Raw genomic sequence first — 22,893 nt, forward strand, 5'->3', positions numbered from 1 at the left:
CCCCTGGCGCACCAAATGCATGTTCATACGTTTTGCTTCTTGCATCTGGAATTTCAGAGTGGTAAATCTTAGCATAATTACAGTTCTCTTGATTGCAGATAACTGGACAACCCAGTGTTCTTTACTATGCAGCATCGATCCTCCAGGTGCTTTCATTATATACAGCTTAACAACTTTGCAGCTTTCAAGATATGCGGCTTTTGATGAAAAGTAAACAAATAGCTCCAAGGAAAACTGTTAACAGTTCCGTCAAATTGTCCATTCTGTTTTCAGACTGCAGGGTTTTCTGCCGCTTCAGATGCTACTCGGGTATCAGTCATTATTGGTGTGTTCAAGGTAAGACTATTACATGTGGGAATGTGACATCGGATACTGGATAGTTTTGCATCATTGATGCTTTGCTTAAATTGACATGGAGTACCTCCAGATTTCTAGTTGCTACCCAAGCCTCTTATTAGTAGTTCACTCAACTATTGTTAAAAGTCATATGTAATATTTGGGATAGAGCAGGGTTGCAATACTATGTGGTTAGAATAGAAAAAACTGTAATCCTTCAATGGCTAAAGTATTTGAGAGGCTTTTGAGGAGGTTTGGGTTTGCACTTTTGAATGGTTTAGCATGACAGTATTGTAGCTTCCAAAATCAAGGAAGCCCTTTTTGGTTTACATGGATGCCTTCAATATGAGGAGTTGTGTAGTCTTATAACAGCATGCTCATTTAGTAGCTTAGCCTTTATGGTCTTTGAGGGGTTTCTGGTGCACTTTTGACTCGTTCAACAGAGAGAACATGGAGCCACGAAAGAATGGCCTACAAACTGTCTCCAGGCCAGTCAGGGCGGGTGAATTCTTGCACTGTTGGTCCTCAACTAAAATACAACTCAATATATAAGTACTAGAAGAGTCCAGAATTTGTATACTAGCACTTCATATTGAGATGCTTTGGCACTAAGCTAAGAAGGAATGCAAAACTAAGCTAAGAGAGAGATATGGTGGAAAAAAAAGAAAAGTTAGAGTCCTAAAGGTACTTAGCCTATGGACAAAGTAGCATATGGGCTTGATTGATTACCGTAAAAGAGCTGTGAGTAGAAGAAAGTGCTGGACTAGCCCAAGGATGTACTAACCTAAAGGTAGGGCCAACATTGTGCATGTCCTTTGGCAAGTCTTTACCAAGGAGGATTGTGATTAGTGGTTGAAGCTGCATGGATGGTAGCCATGAGTCCCTATAAGGGTGACTGGATGGCCATGTAGACTAAATTCCATATGAGGAGATCCACAAGGCCAGTCAGCGAAGCCTTCAGGTGTTCAGAAAGGTGTTGACCAAGGGGGTTTCCCATAAGCCATATTTAGTGGGAAGCCATTGGGTTGTGTGGGCATCAAGAGGAATAGGAAGAATGGGAGCATATGTGTGAGTGGAACCCCCTCTCGGCTGCCCAAGCTGAGTACCATTTGTGGATGTGCTTGAGGTTTGATGGGTATGGGAAGTAGAAGATTTGGGGGTCACCCTAGGCCTTGGAGCAACACTTTTCATCCACATGACTAGGTGTTGGCAATGAATGTTTATTCCTTTATTCTTCCAAGTTGGTTTGGGATTTTTAGTTCCATCTAAAAGAGAGGAGTTGCCCCTTTGAGGACTCGCCTTTCATCCTCAAGAGTTCTTGCCAATGTGGAAACCAAAGCCCCCTCTAAAGATAAGAACAGGGAAGAGGTCTTCTTTCAGACTTGGTCATTCAGTTGAGCATAGCTCAATAGCTTACATTTGAACTCATAGAAGGTTGGCAGTTTGACTTGCTGTATAAAATGGCAATAAATGGGTGGCAACTTGTTTAGCAATAACATGACTTGATTGTTGTCAACATGGGTAGGCAAGTGGTAGTGACCTTGGTGAGTAGGCACCTATATTCAGCCAACTTAACTTTCAAATTATCCTTCTTCTTAATGGAGAACTCTTGGAGCTCATGATTGAGATTGATGCATTGTGTTGATCTCTTGCTATGTAGTGGCAGATAAGATGACCCCAACAATCATATGCCACAGGAAGCGCTGTAATTGAGAGTGGAATTCAGGTATAGCACTTGCATTAACTCGAATTTCTTTGTGGTGTTATGAGCATTCCATTGATGGACAAGATTAGTGTGGCAAGTCGAGGATCAAGCATAGCCTTGAGACCAATGACTAGGTCCCAAAGACCCTAGGACTCAACACTTGTTGCATAAGATTTGATAAAGTCATGAGTTTAACCCACTGAAACAAGTATTGTCACTAAAGTCATTCTTGGCCACAGGAACTAGTGTGTGAGTATTGAGTGAAGGATAGGAAGGTTAGGGATGGGGTATGGAGTACACTTAGTGATTGCCCCAAAGTGCCCATTATGCATGGTGAAGTATGCACATTGAAGCCAATGATGTTGATGGGCTGAGTAAGCATAGATATGGTTTCCATTCAAGTAGCCCAAGAAGGGATAGGTGCACTATAAACATTGGGTGGGATATCCTTTTGTCTAAGTGGCCAAAGGAAGAGGTCCAGAGAGCAGAGGGGGATATGCCATAGAGCCATACTAAGATAGGTGTCTTACTTGCAGATGGATAAGAGGTGCATGGTGTTTGGATAGCATTCTCGACAATGAAACACTATGGTGTAGAGTGACACTCGTTGGAAGGTAAATAGAGGAGCCTAAAGAAGGCCTAGACCCTAGAAAAGAGGTATCTAAGCTAACCTAATGGAGGAAAAAGGAGTCTACTAGAGAGGAAGATCCTAAACGTAAAATACTAGATAGAGAGAGGAAAGGTCTTGAAAAGGAAGGTGTAAGAGTGGAATTGCTGCTAAAGTCATGCGAAAGAGAACCTATATACAAATGTAGGGAGGGATGGGAGGATTTGTGAATGAATAGCACCAAGAATATGCTCACATGAAACAAAGGGAAAAGTAGCAAGTGTACCTACTACCTATATGTGTTCTTTTGTGCCTAGAGCCTCTATTTGTGCCACATACTAGTACGAGTCTGGGTATCTTTAAGTAACTATAGCTGGTTCTTATATAAAAGGAGGAGCAATAGAGAGGGGTTTTGGCTCATGTAAATCAAGATTACACCCACCAGGCCATAGGGACGTGAAATTTTAATGCTTTGCTTAGCATTTGATTTAGATATTAATCAAATGTGCAAATGTGAGGTGCACGTAATGTGCCAATTAGTTATTTCACAATGATGGGCCAAGGACTTGAAATCAGTGGGGTATCAAAAGCAAAAGTTGTAATAAGTTATGTTTGTTAGGTATTTAGGTGGTGCGTGGTCACAGGTTTTGACCTAGAAGATTCTATTAGCTATTAATGTTAGTGGTGACATTAGGAACTAGGCATTAATTAATTAATTAATTAATCATTTTAGGGCTAATAAATGCTCGGGAATACTTGGATGACAAATTGGCCTAGCCAATTTATTTGTTATTTGAAAAATTAATTTAATTGGGCTGAAAATTACTGAAAAATGTATTTAGAAGTTTGCCACCTGGTAAAACTTGTCCATGCAAGTGAGGGAAAGGCTATTAGAGGATGGAGCCTCATTCTCGCATTGTGGAGATTGGGAGAGGAGGAGAGAGAGCTGTTGCTGAATTTTCCAGCCATTGATGATCAGGTCAGCCATTGGAGGTTGCCAAAGAGCTGCCCCCGACTAATTAGGAGCCCACTTGAGGTAGGCGATAGCTCGTGTAGGTTGTCTACAGGCAAATGACAATAATTTTGGGGCCCACAAGGGTAGGTGATTGCATGTGGGGCTCTTGGTGATGGTGGGCTGCAGTCAATCAGTCATTCACAATAGGATAGCATTAAATTTCTGCCAATTTTGCGATAAAACTCTGAAAGTTCTCTCTTTCAAGCTTCCTCTCTATTCTCTCAGCCAATTTTTAGCTTTCCTCAAGGGATCTCAGTCAAATTCAGTCCCAGGAGAGTGTAATCGAATAATTTTTTGTTGTTAAATCCTAATTTACAGTAGAAATTAGGGTTTACTAGCCACACTGGGAAGAGTGCTCAGAAATTAGAGCCTAGTACTTGAAATTCAACAACTAAAATATAGGGATTTTCGAGAATTTCAAGAGGCCAGCTAGCCAACATTAAGTTTGGGGTAGAATTTTATCGTCCAAGGAGCAAATTGAAAGTTAATCCCCAAGCAAACCTAGGGGCAAATTGGTTTGAAGGCTTGTTAGTTGCTATGGAAAGCCACATATAATGAAGATTAAAGGAGATTAGACTGGATCTCAATGTACTTCAATCTTTAGCAATGCAAGTTAAAGAACTACTATCATGAGGATATGTATTTTTGCAAGCCTCAGTTAACATGTAGATTATTTTTTTAATCGCATGTTTAAGTAAATGTTGCACATGTGAGGTGCAACTAAGGTTAATGTAAATTAATGAGCCCGAGTCCTAAGGGAATTAGTGGATGTCAAAGGCAAAAGTTGCAATTAGTTCTATCGCACAGATACTAGGTGGTATCTAGTGCCAGTTAATTGATGACACTAGAGATGTGTCGTTTAATGGTACTTAATGCTGATCTAATGGTCAAAATTGGCAAAGGGACACCTAGGAGATGAAGTAGCCTCGCCAATTTAATTACTGGTTGGTTAGACTATTTTTTTGGGCACAGAAATAATTATTATATTAAATTTCAGTAATTTTAGACTAAAAATTAAATATTAATGTGGATTATGCTGCAAACTCATTTGGAAAGGCTGCCACTTGTTAAATTTGAAAGGCTGCCACTTGTTAAATTTTTCAAAGGGAGATTGGGAAAAACATGGGGATTGCTAGGAGAGCAAAAATGAAGGCTTAGAGAGAGAGAGAGAGAGTATATTAATGTCTCTAAAAAGCCAATGTGGCCTATGAGACCAAAGCAATACATACAATGATGGTGTGTTTCTCATCTGGAATGAGAAAAGATGAAAACATGCCTATAAGACTGAAAAAATGAAATAGTGTCCTATAAAAAGGAAACATGTCAATGATCTAAAAGTGAGAGTAGAAAAAGGAAAACTCTCCATCAATGATATGTCTGTTCTCTAAGGAGGTGTATCTCTGCATGGCTGAGGCAGAGAGAGAGAGAGAGAGAGAGAGAGAGAGAGAGAGAGAGAGAGAGAGAGAGAGAGAGAGAGAGAGAGAGAGAGAGAGAGAGAGAGAGAGAGAGAGAGAGAGAGAGAGAGAGAGAGAGAGAGAGAGAGAGAGAGAGAGAGAGAGAGAGAGAGAGAGAGAGAGAGAGAGAGAGGACGCTGAAGCTGATCGCGATGGCGGGGAGTTCGTCTGCGCTGGCGCCGCCTGTGTCTGACGACCTGCAAACGGTCGTCTGACGTGCCCGTCCCGCCCTCCGCTTCCTCCTGGGCCCTGCCAGTACGTCTGACCCTGCGCCTGCGAGCCTGCGCCCGTCTGGCCCTGCGTGCGCCCGTCTGCCCTCCTGCGCCCGTCTGGCCCTCCTGCCGCCGCCCCTCTGACCTGCGGGCTTGGCGCCGCCCTGCGCGCCGCCCTGCCCTCTCGCCTGTCGCTACCCCCTGCGCCCCTTCATCGTCCCCCTGCGCGCCGCTCGTCTTTGACCCGCCTGCGTGCTGCGCCGCCCTGCCCTGTGATTTCCTCGCCTTCCTGCCCTGCGCGCCGCCTGGCCTCTTCCTCCGGGGCAGCGCAGGCTTGACTGGATCCTGCGCGAAGCTGGGGACCAGCAATACGTCCCTCCGCAGGATCGACCTCACCTAACCTAGCTCGTCCTCTGCCAGGACGCGTGTGAAGACAGCAGTATGGTTGGCCTGGATTTGGATTTTCTTGACCGGACGGTGGCAGCCCTTGGCCCTGATTCCGATGCGGAGGAGCCGGAAGATATGGTGCCATGCACGGAGGAGTTACCGCCGAGTTCTGAACAGCCGCCTGCCGGCAAACGCTCCAAGCATACGCCTGATGAGCCAATGAGTCCTCCGGAACGCTCCTATGCGCAAGTGGCCTCTGATCCTATGGATTCGCAGGAAATTGACTGGGAGCATTTGCTGGACTTCGCCAATACTCTGCTTGGTGATTATGTCCAGCATAATACCGAATCTTTTTCTGTTGCGGGAACGGATGATGTGCTGGAAGCCACGGTGGACCCCAAATCAGTCTTGTGATCCTTCTCGGTGTTCTATGACCGTGCAGTTATACTTTTCTTCACTGGCAGGATCCCAGTGCTTTCGCACATTCGCCAGTGGTTGCACCATCTATTGCAAGGGGAGTCTGTTGAGGAGATCTTCCTTGGACCTCGCGGGTTTTATGAGGTCCTGCTGAAATCAGAAACGCATGGAGCTGAGCTCGTGTCCAAGTTGCCGCTATTCTTTGATCGCCGCTTGGTCCATGTGGTGCCATGGCGCCCCATGGCCGACTTCCAGCGTCTGCTTCAACGCGAATGCCCGGTGTGGGTGGAGGTGGAAAACTGTCCGACGGTCTATTGGCCCATGTTGAAGGATGCGATGGCAGTTGTGGGAACAGTGCTGGTTCCCCCAAGCCTCAGGGCGATGAACCGCAACCGTTTGTGTATGCTTTGGAACACGGCCAGGAAAAGGCCCGCGTGGCTTCGCCTCAATTGTTCGGGCATGCATCCTTTGTATTTTTGCTTAAAATGGGGCAACTTTGCGGGCCACTGCTTTTCATGTGGTAAACTGGGGCATTTCATGGCCGAATGCCCTGAAAAGCAAACGTCTTCGGAGGATGCACAGGTTGTGCTGCCCAAGGACGACATGGTGCTTGATGCCACGCCCCAGGAAGCCTTTCAGTCTCCTCAGGTCATGGATAAAGGCAAACAACAGGTCCTGAGTGTGGATTCCCGTCGCACTGACTGGATTGAGGCACGTCCTAAAAAAGGTAAAAAGTTGGATGCAGGCCTGGCGGATGCTGGGCCTCCCGCTTCCCAGGATTCCGTGCGCACGTATACGCGCCGGAAAGAAATGGCCACTTCACAGCAGGCTGTGCGTCCTACGGCCCCGTTGGGCCCCCGCAATCAGTCTCCAAGGAAAGCCTATACCGACGGCCCCAGAGGCCCACCTGCCAAGCTGGCGTTCGATGCCAAAGGAAATGTTATTACACCCTGGGATCGGTGTTATCCCCGCCCCTCTCCCAAGGCAGTGGATTTCCCTTCTACCTCCAAAGCAGGTCGCCAGAATTCTTTCGCAGTATTGGCTGATTTTCTGGATGAGGGTGTCCTGGATGCTCTCGCGGAAAAGGTGAAATCGAGGCAGCAGGCGCCTCGTTCCTGACTTCCTTCTTTGAGGATACATGAAGATAGCCACGTGGAATGTGCGAGGCATTTGCTCTCGCCATAAGCAACATGCCATGTGGACCGTCTTGCACGAGAACCAATGGGATGTATTGTGTGCAGTTGAGCACAAAAGTCACGGTGAAGCAGGAAAAGTGATAGATTGTCATGGATTCCGTCTCTTTTATGCAGGGACCCATGCTACGCACTATTCGGGCGTGCTGATGATTGTCCATGAGAAATATCAGCCTGTCCTTGTTAAAAATGATGTGCAGGGCCGTTTTCTGGTGATTGAAGTCTTATTTGAAGGAGAGATTTTATGGCTGTTGGGCCTCTATGCTCCGAATGATCCCGCATCCCGACGGGATCTTTGGTCCACTTTGCAGGGCTCCATGTCACTCGGCCGAAGGGGGTTCTTGATGGGAGATTTCAATATGTGTGTTGACTCTTCTCAGTCCACTTCAGGGCATTCGGTGATGGATACGCCGAAAAGCCAGGTGTGGAGTTCCTTTGCTTTGCACGTGCTTAAGCAAGATCTTTGGTCGTGGCTTCACCCTTCTTTTCCAGGGTTTACTTTTCATTCCGCACAATATGCAACTACCTGGTCGCGACTGGACAGAATGTATATCATGCAGGGCGATGATTTTCTTCCCGAGATGTTGGAAATGAAGGTCTTGCGGCAACATGCGTTGTCGGATCATTTCCCCCTCCAGCTTGAGATGCGGGCACACTCTATTGCCCCTTTTGTGCAATTCCTGGATAGGCTCCCTTTACGTTTCAACTCCTCTTATTTGAAGCATTCAATTTTCCAGGGCTATATGCAGCAGCTGATTGAGAGGTTCTTATTGGACTTCGCCTCTGAGGGCTTGCCTTCATTTGCACGGCTGCTCTCTAATGTGCAGCGAGTTGCTCGCCAGTATGGGATCCATCATGCCTCGCTTTGCCGCCGTCGTCGACATGCAGCAGAAGACTTACTGGCTTTGGTCCGTTCCTTGCTCCTGGATTCCCCTGATGATGATTTTCTGCTGTCTCTGGAGAGGCGGTTGGCCCATCTTATTCAAGTGTTTCAGTTGAAGTCTTATCAACAGGCTAAGCTGCACAACTTGACGGACACAATGCAAGATAGCGCCTGCCAGTCTCATAAGTTCTTTCGCGCCTTGCATGCGTCTCCGGCCCGCGAAAATATGACCAGACTCCAGGATTCGGAAGGTCGCATGGTCACGGATCCGCAGACCATTGTCACTATGTGCAGAAACTATTTTATGGAACTTCTTGGTTCCTCTTCCTCGCCCTCTAGCCAGGTTACGCATGCCAGCTCGGTCTTCTATCATCTGGTCCGCCAGCAGGTTCCAGTTGATATGCAAGCCGCTTTGGAGACGGATATTTGCGAGGACGAGGTTATGGACGTTTTGTTGCGCCTGTCGAATGATAAAAGTCCTGGCTGGGATGGTCTCACTAATGAATTCTTTCAGACCTCCGCCACGCAGTTGGTGAAGCCATTGGTGGCCATGTTTCAACAAGTGTGGGAAACGGGAGTCATGCCCTCCTCATGGAAAGAAGGCCTTATCAAGCTAATTCCAAAGGTCCCTTCGCCGTCAAAGTTGCAACACTGGAGACCAATCTCTTTGATGGGCTCCATGTATAAAATCTACTCCAAAGTGCTGGCGAATCGGCTTCACAAGCACCTTCCAGCTATTGTGCATCCTCTCCAATATGGTTTCATTAAGGGCCGCAACATTCTGCATAATATCTTAAATGTGCAAATGGCTATTGACTATGCGCGGCACTCCGGTCAGGAAGTGGTATTGATCCAATTGGACCTGGAAAAGGCGTTTGATTATGTGGACTGGTCTTTCATTGCAGACCTCATGTCGGCTATGGGCTTTGGTACCCGCATGTCCCGATTGATCTACACCATTAGTGCTGAGGCTTCTTCCAGAGTTATGCTTAATGGTGGAGTTACAGAGCCATTTGTCCTTGCACGCTCGGTCAGACAGGGTTGTCCTCTGAGCCCTCTCTTCTTCGCCCTGGCCACTCACCCGGTCCTTTCAATGTTATCCTCCATGGCAGCATCTGCTCAGCTGGCCGGCCTGTCTTTTCCGTTGGGTCAGCACTTCGTTAGCCAATCTTTGGCTGATGACACCTTTATGATTTTGCAGGCAGACAGGGACAACATTCGCAGGGCATTAGATGTTTGGACACTCTTTGGTCAGGCCTCTGGGCTTCGCATCAATGCCCTTAAGTCAGCCATTCTCAGTTGTACGGAGCCTGATCTACAGTCCTTAGGCTGGCAAGGCCAGGTGGTTTCCCGTGGCTCCATTGTCAGGCATCTTGGATACCCGTTGGGGGTGGATGTACGGCCAAAAGACCTGCTGGAGTGGATTTCACAAAAACTGGCGGCGAAGTTTATGTATTGGAAGTCGCAAGCGTGGCCATTCCATGTCCGCCTCAAAGTGGCCCAGACAATCATGCTTCCAATGCTAACATATTTCCTGCCTTTGTTGCCATGGACGCCTACTACTTTGAAGGCCCTCACTCATCCCATCCGTTTCATGCTGTGGAAGAAGGACTCACTGCAGGCCGGCATTTCCTGGATTTCATGGTCACACGCATGTACCCCTAAGCGCATGGGTGGAGGAGCTATTTTGGATGCACACACTCATATGTTAGCTCTCCGTTGGTCCCTTTTTCGTGCCATGTGTGTGGACCATCACCCATGGACCATCATAGCCCGTTATTTTCTTGAGGACAGCGGGCTCCGCCATGGCAACACACGGCTTCGGGCCTCCTGGTGGCATGTCCTTAATGCTGACTCTCATATTTCCTGTCCCTCTTCCTCTTTGTTACTGCATTTGGTCGGCTCTTGGAAAGCGGTGCTCCAAAAGGCCCGTTGGCACCCAGTAGGGGACCGCTTGCAGACTAACTCCTTTCAGCTGGAATTGTTGGCAGTATCGAGACTCCTTTCATGGGAAGATAAACATCAACTCAGACCAAGATTTAATCGCATGGCCCGTTTAGGTGTGACGTCGGTTGCGGACGCCACCCTTACCACTCGCAATGTCCTCCTATCATTTCGGACTGCTCGGCGACTCTTCAAGATCCCGCGTGGATACCGTGCTTTATGGGAGCAGCTTTCGTCGGAGCTTCAGGGTCGGCAACCCTTTCCGGCCTTGACTGTGGATCGCCCTTGGCAGGACTGGGACCTTGCAGGCCGCCTGAGTCTGGAAAAGGCCTCTACTAATCAGGTGTATCATCTTCTTGTTCAAGATCACCAATGGCTGGGAGAGAAAGCTAATACTGTTTGGGGACTGCGGAAATCGCTGTCATGGTGGCAGAAAACGCTGATGGAGGGCTGGCTAAATAAGACACCTTTCAAATGCAAGGTTTTTCTTTGGCGGGTGATGATTGGTGGACTTCCTCTGGCGTCGCATCTCGAATGGCAATTGTTTCTTCTGTACCACACCGGCGGAATCGGCCCGACATCGTTTTCTCTCTTGCCCGCTCGCCAAGAATATCTGGTCGCTCTTGTCGCACATTTGGCGCGCGGTGGTGGGATCCTCGCTAACTCCTTTCGACTGGGTTTTTGTGCGCCCGAAGTATCCCGCACCGCCACCGTTGCATGAGAAGATCTTATTTCACTTTTTCAGATATTGGGGATGCTGGCACATTTGGACCACACGCAATGCTTTTCTCTTTGATTCGGCCTCTAATGTACCGCGACATATTGCCAGGCTTAAAGGGCTCTTGCATTGGCAGCTAGATATCATCCGACACTCCGACTTGCTCCCTTGGGAGGATTTGCATCTGTGGCATATGGCAATTGCCTCTGGGTCGTTGCCATGATTGGTGTAACCTTTTCAGTGCATTACTACGGGGCTTCTCCACATGTTGGCCTACGGCCCTCGTGTATCTTGTAATCAGAAAAAAGAGAGAGAGAGAGAGAGAAAACCTCTTCACATGATGGCTTTGTGTCATCATGTACCTTGTAATCCTGTAATCTTGTATTTTTTTCGTAATTAATACAATTACCTTTTACGAAAAGAGAGAGAGAGAGAGAGAGAGAGAGAGAGAGAGAGAGAGAGAGAGAGAGAGAGAGAGAGAGAGAATCATCTCTAATGTATATCATGCAGGACGATGATTTTCTTCCCGAGATGCTGGAAATGAAGGTCTTGCAGCAATATGCGTTGTCGGATCATTTCCCCCTCCAACTTGAGATGCGGGCACACTCTATTGCACCTTTTGTGCAATTGCTGGATAGGCTCCCTTTACGTTTCAACTCCTCTTATTTGAAGCATTCAATTTTCCAGGGCTATATGCAGCAGCTGATTGAGAGGTTCTTATTGGACTTCGCCTCTGAGGGCTTGCCTTCATTTGCACGGCTGCTCTCTAATGTGCAGCGGGTTGCTCGCCAGTATGGGATCCATCATGCCTCGCTTTGCCGGCAACGTCGACATGCAGCAGAAGACTTACTGGCTTTGGTCCGTTCCTTGCTTCTGGATTCCCCTGATGATGATTTTCTGCTGTCTCTGGAGAGGCGGTTGGCCCATCTTATTCAAGTATTTCAGTTGAAATCTTATCAACAGGCCAAGCTGCACAACTTGACGGACACATTGCAAGATAGCGCCTGCCAGTCTCATAAGTTCTTTCGCGCCTTGCATGCGTCTCCGGCTCGCGAAAATATGACCAGACTCCAGGATTCGGAAGGTCGCATGGTCACGGATCCGCAGACCATTGTCACTATGTGCAAAAACTATTTTATGGAACTTCTTGGTTCTTCTTCCTCGCCTTCTAGCCAGGTTACGCATGCCCGCTCGGTCTTCTATCATCTGGTCCGCCAGCAGGTTCCAGTTGATATGCAAGCCACGTTGGAGACGGATATTTGCGAGGAAGAGGTTATGGACGTCTTGCTGCACCTGCCGAAGGATAAAAGTCCTGGCTGGGATGGTCTCACTAATGAATTCTTTCAGACCTCGGCCACGCAGTTAGTGAAGCCATTGGTGGCCATGTTTCAGCAGGTGTGGGAAACAGGGGTCATGCCCTCCTCATGGAAAGAAGGCCTTATCAAACTAATTCCAAAGGTCCCTTCGCCGTCAAAGTTGCAACATTGGAGACCAATCTCTTTGATGGGCTCCATGTATAAAATCTACTCCAAAGTGCTGGCGAATCGGCTTCACAAGCACCTTCCAACTATTGTGCATCCTCTCCAATATGGTTTCATTAAGGGCCGCAACATTCTGCATAATATCTTAAATGTGCAAATGGCTATTGACTATGCGCGGCACTCCGGTCAGGAAGTGGTATTGATTCAATTGGACTTGGAAAAGGCGTTTGATTATGTGGACTGGTCTTTCATTGCAGACCTCATGTCGGCTATGGGCTTTGGTACCCGAATGTCCCGATTGATCTACACCATTAGTGCTGAGGCTTCCTCCAGAGTTATGCTTAATGGTGGGGTTACAGAGCCATTTGTCCTTGCACGCTCGGTCAGACAGGGTTGTCCTTTGAGCCCTCTCTTCTTTGCCCTGGCGACTCACCCGGTCCTTTCAATGTTATCCTCCATGGCAGCCTCTGCTCAGTTGGCCGGGCTGTCTCTTCCGTTGGGTCAACACTTCGTCAGCCAATCTTTGGCTGATGACACCTTTATGATTTTGCAGGCGGACAGGGACAACATTCGAAGGGCATTAGATGTTTGGACACTCTTTGGTCAGGCCTCTGGGCTTCGCATCAATGCCCTTAAGTCAGCCATTCTCAATTGTACGGAGACTGATTTACAGTCCCTAGGCTGGCAAGGACAGGTGGTTTCCCGTGGCTCCATTGTCAGGCATCTTGGATACCCATTGGGGGTGGATGTACGGCCAAAAGACCTGCTGGAGTGGATTTCACAAAAACTGGCGGCGAAGTTTATGTACTGGAAGTCGCAAGCGTGGCCATTCCATGTCCGCCTCAAAGTGGCCCAAACAATCATGCTACCAATGCTAACGTATTTCCTGCCTTTGTTGCCATGGACGCCTACTACTTTGAAGGCCCTCACTCATCCCATCCGTTTCATGCTGTGGAAGAAGGATTCACTGCAGGCAGGCATTTCGTGGATTTCATGGTCACATGCATGTACCCCTAAGCGCATGGGTGGTGGAGCTATTTTGGATGCACACACTCATATGTTAGCTCTCCGTTGGTCCCTTTTCCGTGCCATGTGTGTGGATCATCACCCATGGACCATCATAGCCCGTTATTTTCTTGAGGACAGCGGGCTCCGCCATGGCAACACACGGCTTCGAACCTCCTGGTGGCATGTCCTTAATGCTGACTCTCGTGTTTCCAGTCCCTCTTCCTCTTTGTTACTGCACTTGGTCGGCTCGTGGAAAGTGGTGCTCCAAAAGGCCCGTTGGCACCCAGTAGGGGACCGCTTGCAGACTAATTCCTTTCAGCTGGAATTGTTGGCAGTATCGAGACTCCTTTCATGGGAAGATAAACATCAGCTCAGACCAAGATTTAATCGCATGGCCCGTTTAGGTGTGACGTCGGTTGCGGATGCTACCCTTGCCACTCGCAATGTCCTCGTATCGTTTCGGACTGCTCGGCGACTCTTCAAGATCCCGCGTGGATACCGTGATTTATGGGAGCAGCTTTCGTCGGAGCTTCAGGGTAGGCAACCCTTTCCTGCCTTGGCTGTGGATCGCCCTTGGCAGGATTGGGACCTTGCAGGCCGCCTGAGTCTGGAAAAGGCCTCTACTAACCAGGTGTATCATCTTCTTGTTCAAGATCACCAATGGCTGGGAGAGAAAGCTAATACTGTTTGGGGACTGCGGAAATCGCTGTCATGGTGGCAGAAAACGCTGATGGAGGGCTGGCTAAATAAGACACCTTTCAAATGCAAGGTTTTTCTTTGGCGGGTCATGATTGGTGGTCTTCCTCTGGCCTCGGCCCTTGCCAAGCGTCGCATTTCGAATGGCAATTGTTTCTTCTGTACCGCACCGGCGGAATCGGCTCGACATCGTTTTCTCTCTTGCCCGCTCGCCAAGAATATCTGGTCACTCTTGTCGCACATTTGGCGCGCGGTGGTGGGGTCCTCGCTAACTCCTTTCGACTGGGTTTTTGTGCGCCCGAAGTATCCCGCACCGCCACAGTTGCATGAGAAGATCTTATTTCACTTTTTTAGATATTGGGGATGCTGGCACATTTGGACCACGCGCAATGCTTTTCTCTTTGATTCGGCCTCTAATGTACCGCGACATATTGCCAGGCTTAAAGGGCTCTTGCATTGGCAGCTAGATCTCATCCGACACTCCGACTTGCTCCCTCGGGAGGATTTGCATCCGTGGCATATGGCAATTGCCTCTGGGTCGTTGCCATGATTGGTGTAACCTTTTCATTGCATTACTACGGGGCTTCCTCGCACGTTGGCCTAGGGCCCTCGTGTATCTTGTAATAAAAAAAAAGAGAAAGAGAAAGAAAGAAAGAAAGAGAAAACCTCTTCACATGATGGCGTTGTGTCATCATGTATCTTGTAATCTTGTAATCCAGTAATCTTGTATTTTTTTCGTAATTAATACAATTACCTTTTACGAAAAAAAAAAGAGAGAGAGAATCATTTGTTCTTGCTGGAAACACATGACAAGGAGCTGGAGCAGCCATTATGAGCTGAGTTTCGGCCATTACCAACAAGCATTTGTAGATTTGGAATAGCTGATGATTGCATGAGATCCTAGGCAGTTGGGCGATAGACCTAGGCTGATGGCATCAGTAGATTTTGGATCTGTAGATATAGGTGATAGGGTTTACTGCTGTCGGGATAAGGCAACACTTGGATTTGACTAATTTTCAGTCATTTCTTGAGACAAAACTCTGAATTTTCTCTCTCCTTAGCATTCTCTCTCATTCTCCAACCATTTCACAGCCTTACTTTGAAGATCTCAACATTTGGACACTTGGAGGTTGAGGAATTTTAGTTTTCTCTGTTATAAACCCTAATTTACAGTAGAAATTAGGGTTTAGCATCTCCCTCGGGGAACGTGCTAGACGTTGAAGACTCCAAGTCCTAATTTATTTAGGGCTAAAGGTGATTTTCAGCTGAAATCAGGTTGAGGACTAGCCAGCCATCAAATTTGGAGCTTCCACTCTTTTTGAAGTGGGTGAAGGCCAATTGATTGCCGAATCAAGGGGCAAACCAGATTGAAGACTTGGTGGTCACTTTGGACAGTAAAGGGAGTTTGGATTGCAAAGGGGATTGGGAGAATCCCATTGTAAATAAACTTCTACTTCAATAAAGCTAAAGAAATACCTAGAGGGATGCCAATTTTAGGGCTAGCCTGGTGTCCATTGTCCAAAGATTAGTAGGTAAATTTGTATTTTTCAGTTTTGCAATAAATAGTGCTGTAATTAAGTTGTAATCAAGGTATTACCACCCATCCACGGAAGGAAGGGTGGTTTCCAATACCACAAGGGGCATGAGTTTTTGGCCAACCACATGCCCAATGTTCAAGATTAAGTGGTAAAGTGTGTATTTTCAGATTTGTGTATTTTATGCTTGCTGTAATTAGTGCTTAATAAGGTTCGACATAGTACTAGAGCCACCTTCTTTCTGCATGTATGTAATATACTCCATGTTTGTCATTCACCCGAGATTTGGTCTACTGAGAATAAAACATAGAGCAGTGCGGTGGAAGTGGGGATACAGAGACAGGGACAATACAAAACGAACATAGAACGTACTTAAAGGTGTTGTTGAGATAAGAAATGACACTTATATTAGCTTGCTGAGTGATACAAGGCTGATACGAGAGCTTGGGAGATGATACAAAGCTTGAGTATTGAATACTAGAATGCTGTTGTTGCTCCGTGTTTTGAAATGCATTACAAGGAAGGTATTTATAGGCTTTTGCAAGTGGGAATAATCATTGATGTTAGTGGGGTGTGAGTGTGCATCTTTTAGCGCGTGCTTGCTGGCACATAGTGCGCATGGAATATGGTACAAAAAGAAAAATATACAAAGTAGGTGGGTTAAGGTGGTTGGTGTGACAAAAGGTTTGCCACGGTGTTGTGTACGCCCGGAATATGTTGAAAAGTGACATCAAGAGCATAAAAAATGAGGGACCACCTTAGTAGTCTCTTGTTGCCGATCTCATTCGGTGCTTTTTTAGTGAGATAACTTGGCACATACTGGAGATCTATTCGTATGGTGAAAGGAGCAAATTCCAGAGATATGCAAAAGTTTTTAATGGCTTTGATCATGGCCAGGATTCTCTTTGATAGGACAGGTAATTTTGTTGGGTTTTGTTGAATATACCTGACGCATATTGGCAAATGAGTAGTGTAGGTGGAGAAGTAGAAGCATCTTCTTCACATAAGCAAGCACCCCACCCGGAATCGGATGCATCCATGTGGAGGATGGGTGGTAACCCAATAGGTAGCCCAAGAGGTGATAAATGGAAAATTAAGTTTTTAATGTTTTGTATAGCTACTGTATGGAGAGGTTTCCACTAAAATTGATCTTTTCGCAGAAGAGGGTATAGGTCTTTGGAGTAAAGGGCTAAATTTGGCGTGGCTCAGTTTCAGACACCCAAGAAGTTGCTGTAATTGTTTCATACTTGTTACTTCATCTGGCATGTCTAAAACCTTCGTCAATACATGTTTTTGTAGCTTGATTGCACCATGGTGAATTTCTAAGGCTTAAAATGCAACTGTAGTGGTGAACATGATAGACTTTGTTGGGAAGAGTACCATTCCTGCGTCTTTCACCGCTTTGGCAAACTGATAGAGATGATCTATGTGTTCGTTAATGGTTTCAGAGAACACTAAAATATCATCAATATAGACTTTAAAAAATGAAAATTTAGAAAAAATTGAATTAGTCCACCCTTGAAAGTATGTTGTAGCGGTTTTCATACCAAAGGGCAGCATTGTCCATTGATCGTGCCCTTGAGGGACACAAAAACCTGTTTTGTACGTGTCTTCTTTCTTCAGAGGAAGTTGCCAAAATCTTGATTTTAAATCAAATTTGTTGAAAATATTGGCTTTCTTGAGCTTCTTAATTAGGAGGCCCTTGAGTGGAATAGGGTGACCATAGCCGATAAGATATGCATTTAAAGGCTTGTAGTTGATTACCATTCTCTTTTTTCCCCTTTTTTGTTCAGGGTGTTTATTGACATAGAAGGCTTGGCATGCCCAAGGTGAGTTAGTGGGTGCTCAATACCCAATGCCATCCCAACCAAAGTTGTACGTTTTGGGATGAAGGAAGATGATTTGCTTTTGTGTAAAGAGGAAATTCAAACTCTTTTAGTTAAAGGATTAATTGAATCCACTAACTCACCTTGGGCATACGAAGCCTTCTATGTCAATAAACACTAAACAAAAGAGGGGAAAAAAGAGAATGGTAATCAACTCCAGGCCTTTAAATGCATATCTTATCGGCCATGGTCACCCTATTCCACTCGAGGACCTCCTGATCAAGAAGCTCAAGAAAGCCAATATTTTCAGCAAATTTGATTTAAAATCAAGATTTTGCCAGCTTCCTCTGAAGAAAGAAGACAAGTATAAAACAGGTTTTTGTGTCCCTCAAGGACACTATCAATGGACGGTGCTGCCCTTTGGTATGAAAACCTCTATAACATACTTTCAAGGGTGGACTAATTCAATTTTTTCTAAATTTTCATTTTTTAAAGTCTATATTGATGATATTTTAGTGTTCTTTGAAACCATTAACGAACACATAGATCATCTCTATCAGTTTGCCAAAGCAGTGGAAGACGCAGGAATGGTACTCTTCCCAACAAAGTCTATCATGTTCACTACTACAGTTGCATTTTTAGCCTTAGAAATTCAACATGGTACTATCAAGCTACAAGAACATGTATTGACGAAGGTTTAAGACATGCCAGATGAAGTGACAAGTGTGAAATAATTACAACAACTTCTTGGGTGTCTAAATTGGATCAACTCAGCCACACCAAATTTAGCCCTTTACTCCAAAGACCCATACCCTCTTCTGCGAAAAGATCAATTTTAGTGGAAACCTCTCCATACAGTAGCTATACAAAACATTAAAAACTTAATTTTCCATTTATCACCTCTTCGGCTACCTATTGGGCTACCACCCATCCTCCACATGGATACATCCGATTCCGGGTGGGGTGCTTGCTTATGTGAAGAAGATGCTTCTACTTCTCCATGTACACTACTCATTTGCCAATATGCGTCAGGTATATTCAACAAAACCCAACAAAATTACTTGTCCTATCAGAAAGAAATCTTGGCCATGATCAAAGCCATTAAAACCTTTCGCATATTTGTGGAATTTGCTCCTTTCACCATACGAATAGATCTCCAGCATGTGCCAAGTTATCTCACTTAAAAAGCACCGAATGAGATCGGCAACAAGAGATTACTAAGGTGGTCCCTCTTTTTTGATGCTCTTGATGTCACTTTTCAACATATTCCGAGCGTACACAACACCGTGGCAGACCTTTTGTCGCGCTAACCACCTTGATCCACCTCCTTTGTATATTTTTCTTTTCGTACCATATTCCATGTGCACTATGTGCTAGCAAGCACGCATTAAAAGATGCGCACTCACACCCCACCACTTGCCAAAGCCAATAAATACCTCCCTTGTAATGCATTTTAAAACACGAAGGAACAATAGCATTCTAGTATTCAATTCTCAAGTTTTGTATCATCTCCCAAGCTCTCTTATTAGCTTTGTATCACTTAGCAAGCTAATATAAGTCTCATTTCTCATCTCTGCTGCACCTTTAAGTACGTTCTGTGTTCGTTTTGTGTCATCCCTGTCTTTGTATCCTTGCTTCCGCTGTGCTGCTTTGTGTTTGGTATCGAGCTCTTACCATAACACCATTTGAGGGAAGTAAGGTTGTCAGTGACATGTGAGGTTTTGCTCGTTGTTAGGCAGTGAGGCTGTTTGTGCCATTTGTGCTGTTGTTTGAGTGCTTTATCCTCAAAGTCCAGTAAATCCTCATGGCTTCCTCAAAGACCGGTGGCAATGTGTTCAGCTTTGCATTTAAGACATTGTCTGAGCTCTACAAGTCGCTTGGCAATTTGACTATCATTGTGGATGAAGCACACCCCAGTTCCAAATGGATTTTACCAGACATTGGTGCTGCACATATTTACGGTGAGAATCAACTTTTGAAGGTCAAGGCTTTAACATTGTATATAGAAGACCAATGAATTCTTACAATGGGAGATACATTAGTAGAAGATCAGCATGTTAATCTATTGTCACCCGTCCTTCCCAAAATACAAAAACATCAACAAAAGAAAGATTATCCTTATTTGTATTTAGGATATATCGCCATAGGTATTATCCCTTTGTTCCGTAGAGATCTTAATGTCTCATGTATGGCTGCAATATTAGATACTCGGCATGTAGAACTTATGGATATGATTGTAGGCGATGCTGTGTCGCCTTTGTCTAATGGTCCCATTTTCTTTGAGCTTCGCCCTAATTATGTTATAGCTATGGATGATCCATACCTTCTTGAATTGCTCGTGCTGCATATTACAGATGAAAGCCTCATCCGCTCATCTAGCTCTGCAATATAGGATGGTCTTTAGATGTATGTCATTAGCTATTCCTAGAGTTGTAGAAGGTATCAATTCCTCTAAAGATAGAGGGAAAACCATAATAATGAAATTAGATGAAAGTACTCAACGTTTTCTTCCTGATTGTGTGAATTGGTTGGAGATTGAGCTAGCCCATGAGTGGCAATTGGACATCTCCTCCCTCAAGAAAAAAAAACTCTTACCCCCTAGAGTAATTAAAGTACAAAATATCAAAGGTAAAACACTTCATCTTCCATAGCTCATTGCTTCCGAAATTGCAAAAGAGAAAGCTGTCCGAAAACTTCTGGTCCAAGGTCAGCCGTAGCTTAGAGTATCCCCATCACAAAGAACAAATGTGTTAAAATTCCAGACCTAGCCATATGATCATGCTCACATCATACATGGAATTTGCCACCATTGTAAGAAACTCATTGAACAGGCTTCTTCCTTCATTGTCAATGTCGTCCAAAAGTTTGAGTATGAGAATAATAAGTACAAGTCTGCTCTGTACCTAAGGCCCCAAGATTTTACTTCTTGGACAGCAAAATTACAAGCCTCTAATTGGACACACCTCACCCTTATAGGTCTAATAGAGAAAGTTGATAATTTACAACAACTTTGCGACACTATTGTTGTCTTATGTCAGTAGTTATTCAAAACACAAGTGCAATCTTCATCAGTGCCTAGCAGTGCTTCTTCTTCAACCAATCCTTCTCCATCCACATTGTTGTCCCTCACTCCTACTACTACTGATTGGAATACTTTCTCTACCAGGAGATTACAAAAAGGTTGGAGTTCATACTTTCCTTCTCCTTCACCAGGCTCCCTTAATATATATCAGGTTATTCCTGTTTCAGCTAAAGGTAAAGGAAAACTTATTACTATCTCTGAATAAAGCACTAGTAAAATTCATGGAGCCTATGATGTGTCTTCCACTTCTTATGAGGTACTTGACTTGAATCTAGAGCCACAAGACTCTTAATGAGTTTGACGATCCAGATGGAATCTTTAAGGAGTTGCAACAGATTTATTGCCCTTCTCTCATGTTTGTCATGAAAGGTGAAACTACTATTCAACAACCTAGTTTGTTTCAGCCTTCCTTGCAACCAAGAGATATTGCTGAAGAATTGTCAGAGTATCTTGAGCTCATGTTTCTTGAGTGGTCCAATCATGACTATCAAGTTGCTTTTGATCATATCGATGAATATTTCTTTGACAGAATTAATAGATAGAGAAAAGTAAAATAAGTCTTAGATCAAATGCCACTATGTATTGATCCAAAAGATAAGCAGAAGAAAGACACCCAACGCAGAATGGAATCGCGTTGTCGGAGGGGTTTTTGTTGAAAGGCCGAATCCACCGGGAATCAGTGGTAGAAGGAAGTAGAGATAAGAGATGGAAGAGAAGAAAGAGAATAGACAAGAGGTAAACACAACAAAGACAAAGCACAATGAACTGAATCAATATGTATTAAAAGAACTTGGAATCCTTGCACTACTCAGCAGCAATCTCCAGGCATTAGATCTCATGGAGCCTCTTCGTAGAACAAAACGTGCATCAAAATTACAGCTCTTTCTCTGCTGCTCGGAACCCAAATCTGATGGCTCCATTAGCTCCGAAAGGGGGGTACAACCTGGTCACAGATCTCCTAGATCACTCCTTATCATTTCAGTTCAAAGTGCAGTTTTTATCCTGTTTACAGCGATTGCGACGCGCGCGAATTTGTCAATCTGTCTTTTTTATGAGAAACCCATAATTGACTGAAAAAGCAACTAGCTTTTTGCATGCCATCCTAATCTAGAAGCTTTTCTAACTTTTTCGGATTTTTTTACAATAAATAATATAAAAAATAGGCTAAAATTATAAAAAAATCTAGTATTTTTGGATAACCCATGCAACTCACACTAATACTAATGACTCAGATCACATTGACTCTCTTGATCAATAAGAAGTCGGATGATGATGCATTCTAGAGTTTTTCACACCGTGTCCGCATAGTGGCACGATAGCGTGTGGATTCTCGCATGATGGATGAGAGCTTGGAACATTATGCGCCTATTGGGCCTCCTAATGAACTACTTGCATGGTACTATAGAGATCAAGCTGCTTATACTCTATCATCTTTTGATGAAGATGGTGACAATATTGTTGATGAGGATTTCACTCCCATCAATCTCATAGAGCTAATGTTCCCCAAGATACATTACTTCAAGCTCTACTCAATGCACATGAATCAACTGTTGTAAGTACCCTTTCTACTCTCCTTGTGAATACTGCTACTAATGCTACTGGTACTGTGAATGCTTCTTCTTCCTATTCCAAAACTTCTTATACAAACTTATACAAGAAAATAGGCGTCCTTGAAAAGGTTGGTTTTGGATCTTTCCCTATATGGTCGATAGATGGAAAATCTCAAGAGGAAATTAAGCTGTTAATCTACATGATATACGCCTATGTTGGGTAGAAAATTCTGGACAAACAACAGACCAGCGGCATAGACATATTAAATGCCATGACTCATGGTTTTGTTGGTGGCTTAAAACAATGGTGGATCTCTATCCATCCTCAAGTCAAGCTAGTAATTGTCCAGCATTCTGAACCACTTTAGTTATTCTTTGAATTGCTTCTTGGTGAATTGGTAGTCAATAAATTGGATGATGTGCTTGAAGCCCGTGAAGCATTCTTCAAGTCAAAAGCTATGTGATCCCGGACAATACAAGGAGTACTTGATTTATATGCGAGATCTATTGTATGAAGGATTGGGCGCCCACGACAACAGCATGAAAGAACATTTGGTATGTTCTTTACCAGAGCCCATTCCCTGCTACTGCAAGCAGAAAATGAAGAATGAAAAGAGAGATTTCTCAAATAGTGTGGGGCAAATACTACAAACAATAGAGCAGACTATAAAAGAAGTGTGCCAATGCTTAATCAGAAATTTCCTCAGTCTGTGTGTAAATCTGCAACCAAATATGATGTGGACTTTGGATGCAAGCAATGTGCTTGTTCCACTTCATATGATAATGGCCAGTCTAGACATTGCTACTACCGCTCTTCCAGACATTACAAAGGTCGCAGTCATAA

The 22,893-nt window shown here is 44.8% G+C and overlaps 1 protein-coding gene across 1 annotated transcript in view; it reads left to right on the plus strand.

Annotated features, from left to right (window-relative positions):
- Positions 1-22,893, plus strand: part of LOC148012661 (D-xylose-proton symporter-like 2) — an 84,044-nt gene that overhangs the window by 3,122 nt on the left and 58,029 nt on the right. Inside the window, exons 8-9 of the mRNA XM_087668697.1 lie at positions 99-146; positions 274-336. Of these exons, the coding sequence (XP_087524823.1) occupies positions 99-146; positions 274-336 (111 nt within the window). The remainder of the gene's footprint in view (positions 1-98; positions 147-273; positions 337-22,893) is intronic.

This window comes from Lygodium microphyllum, chromosome 27 (genome assembly GCF_053477565.2).
Source record: "Lygodium microphyllum isolate KBCC chromosome 27, Lygodium_microphyllum_v1.1.10, whole genome shotgun sequence".
Taxonomy (NCBI): Eukaryota; Viridiplantae; Streptophyta; class Polypodiopsida; order Schizaeales; family Lygodiaceae; genus Lygodium; species Lygodium microphyllum.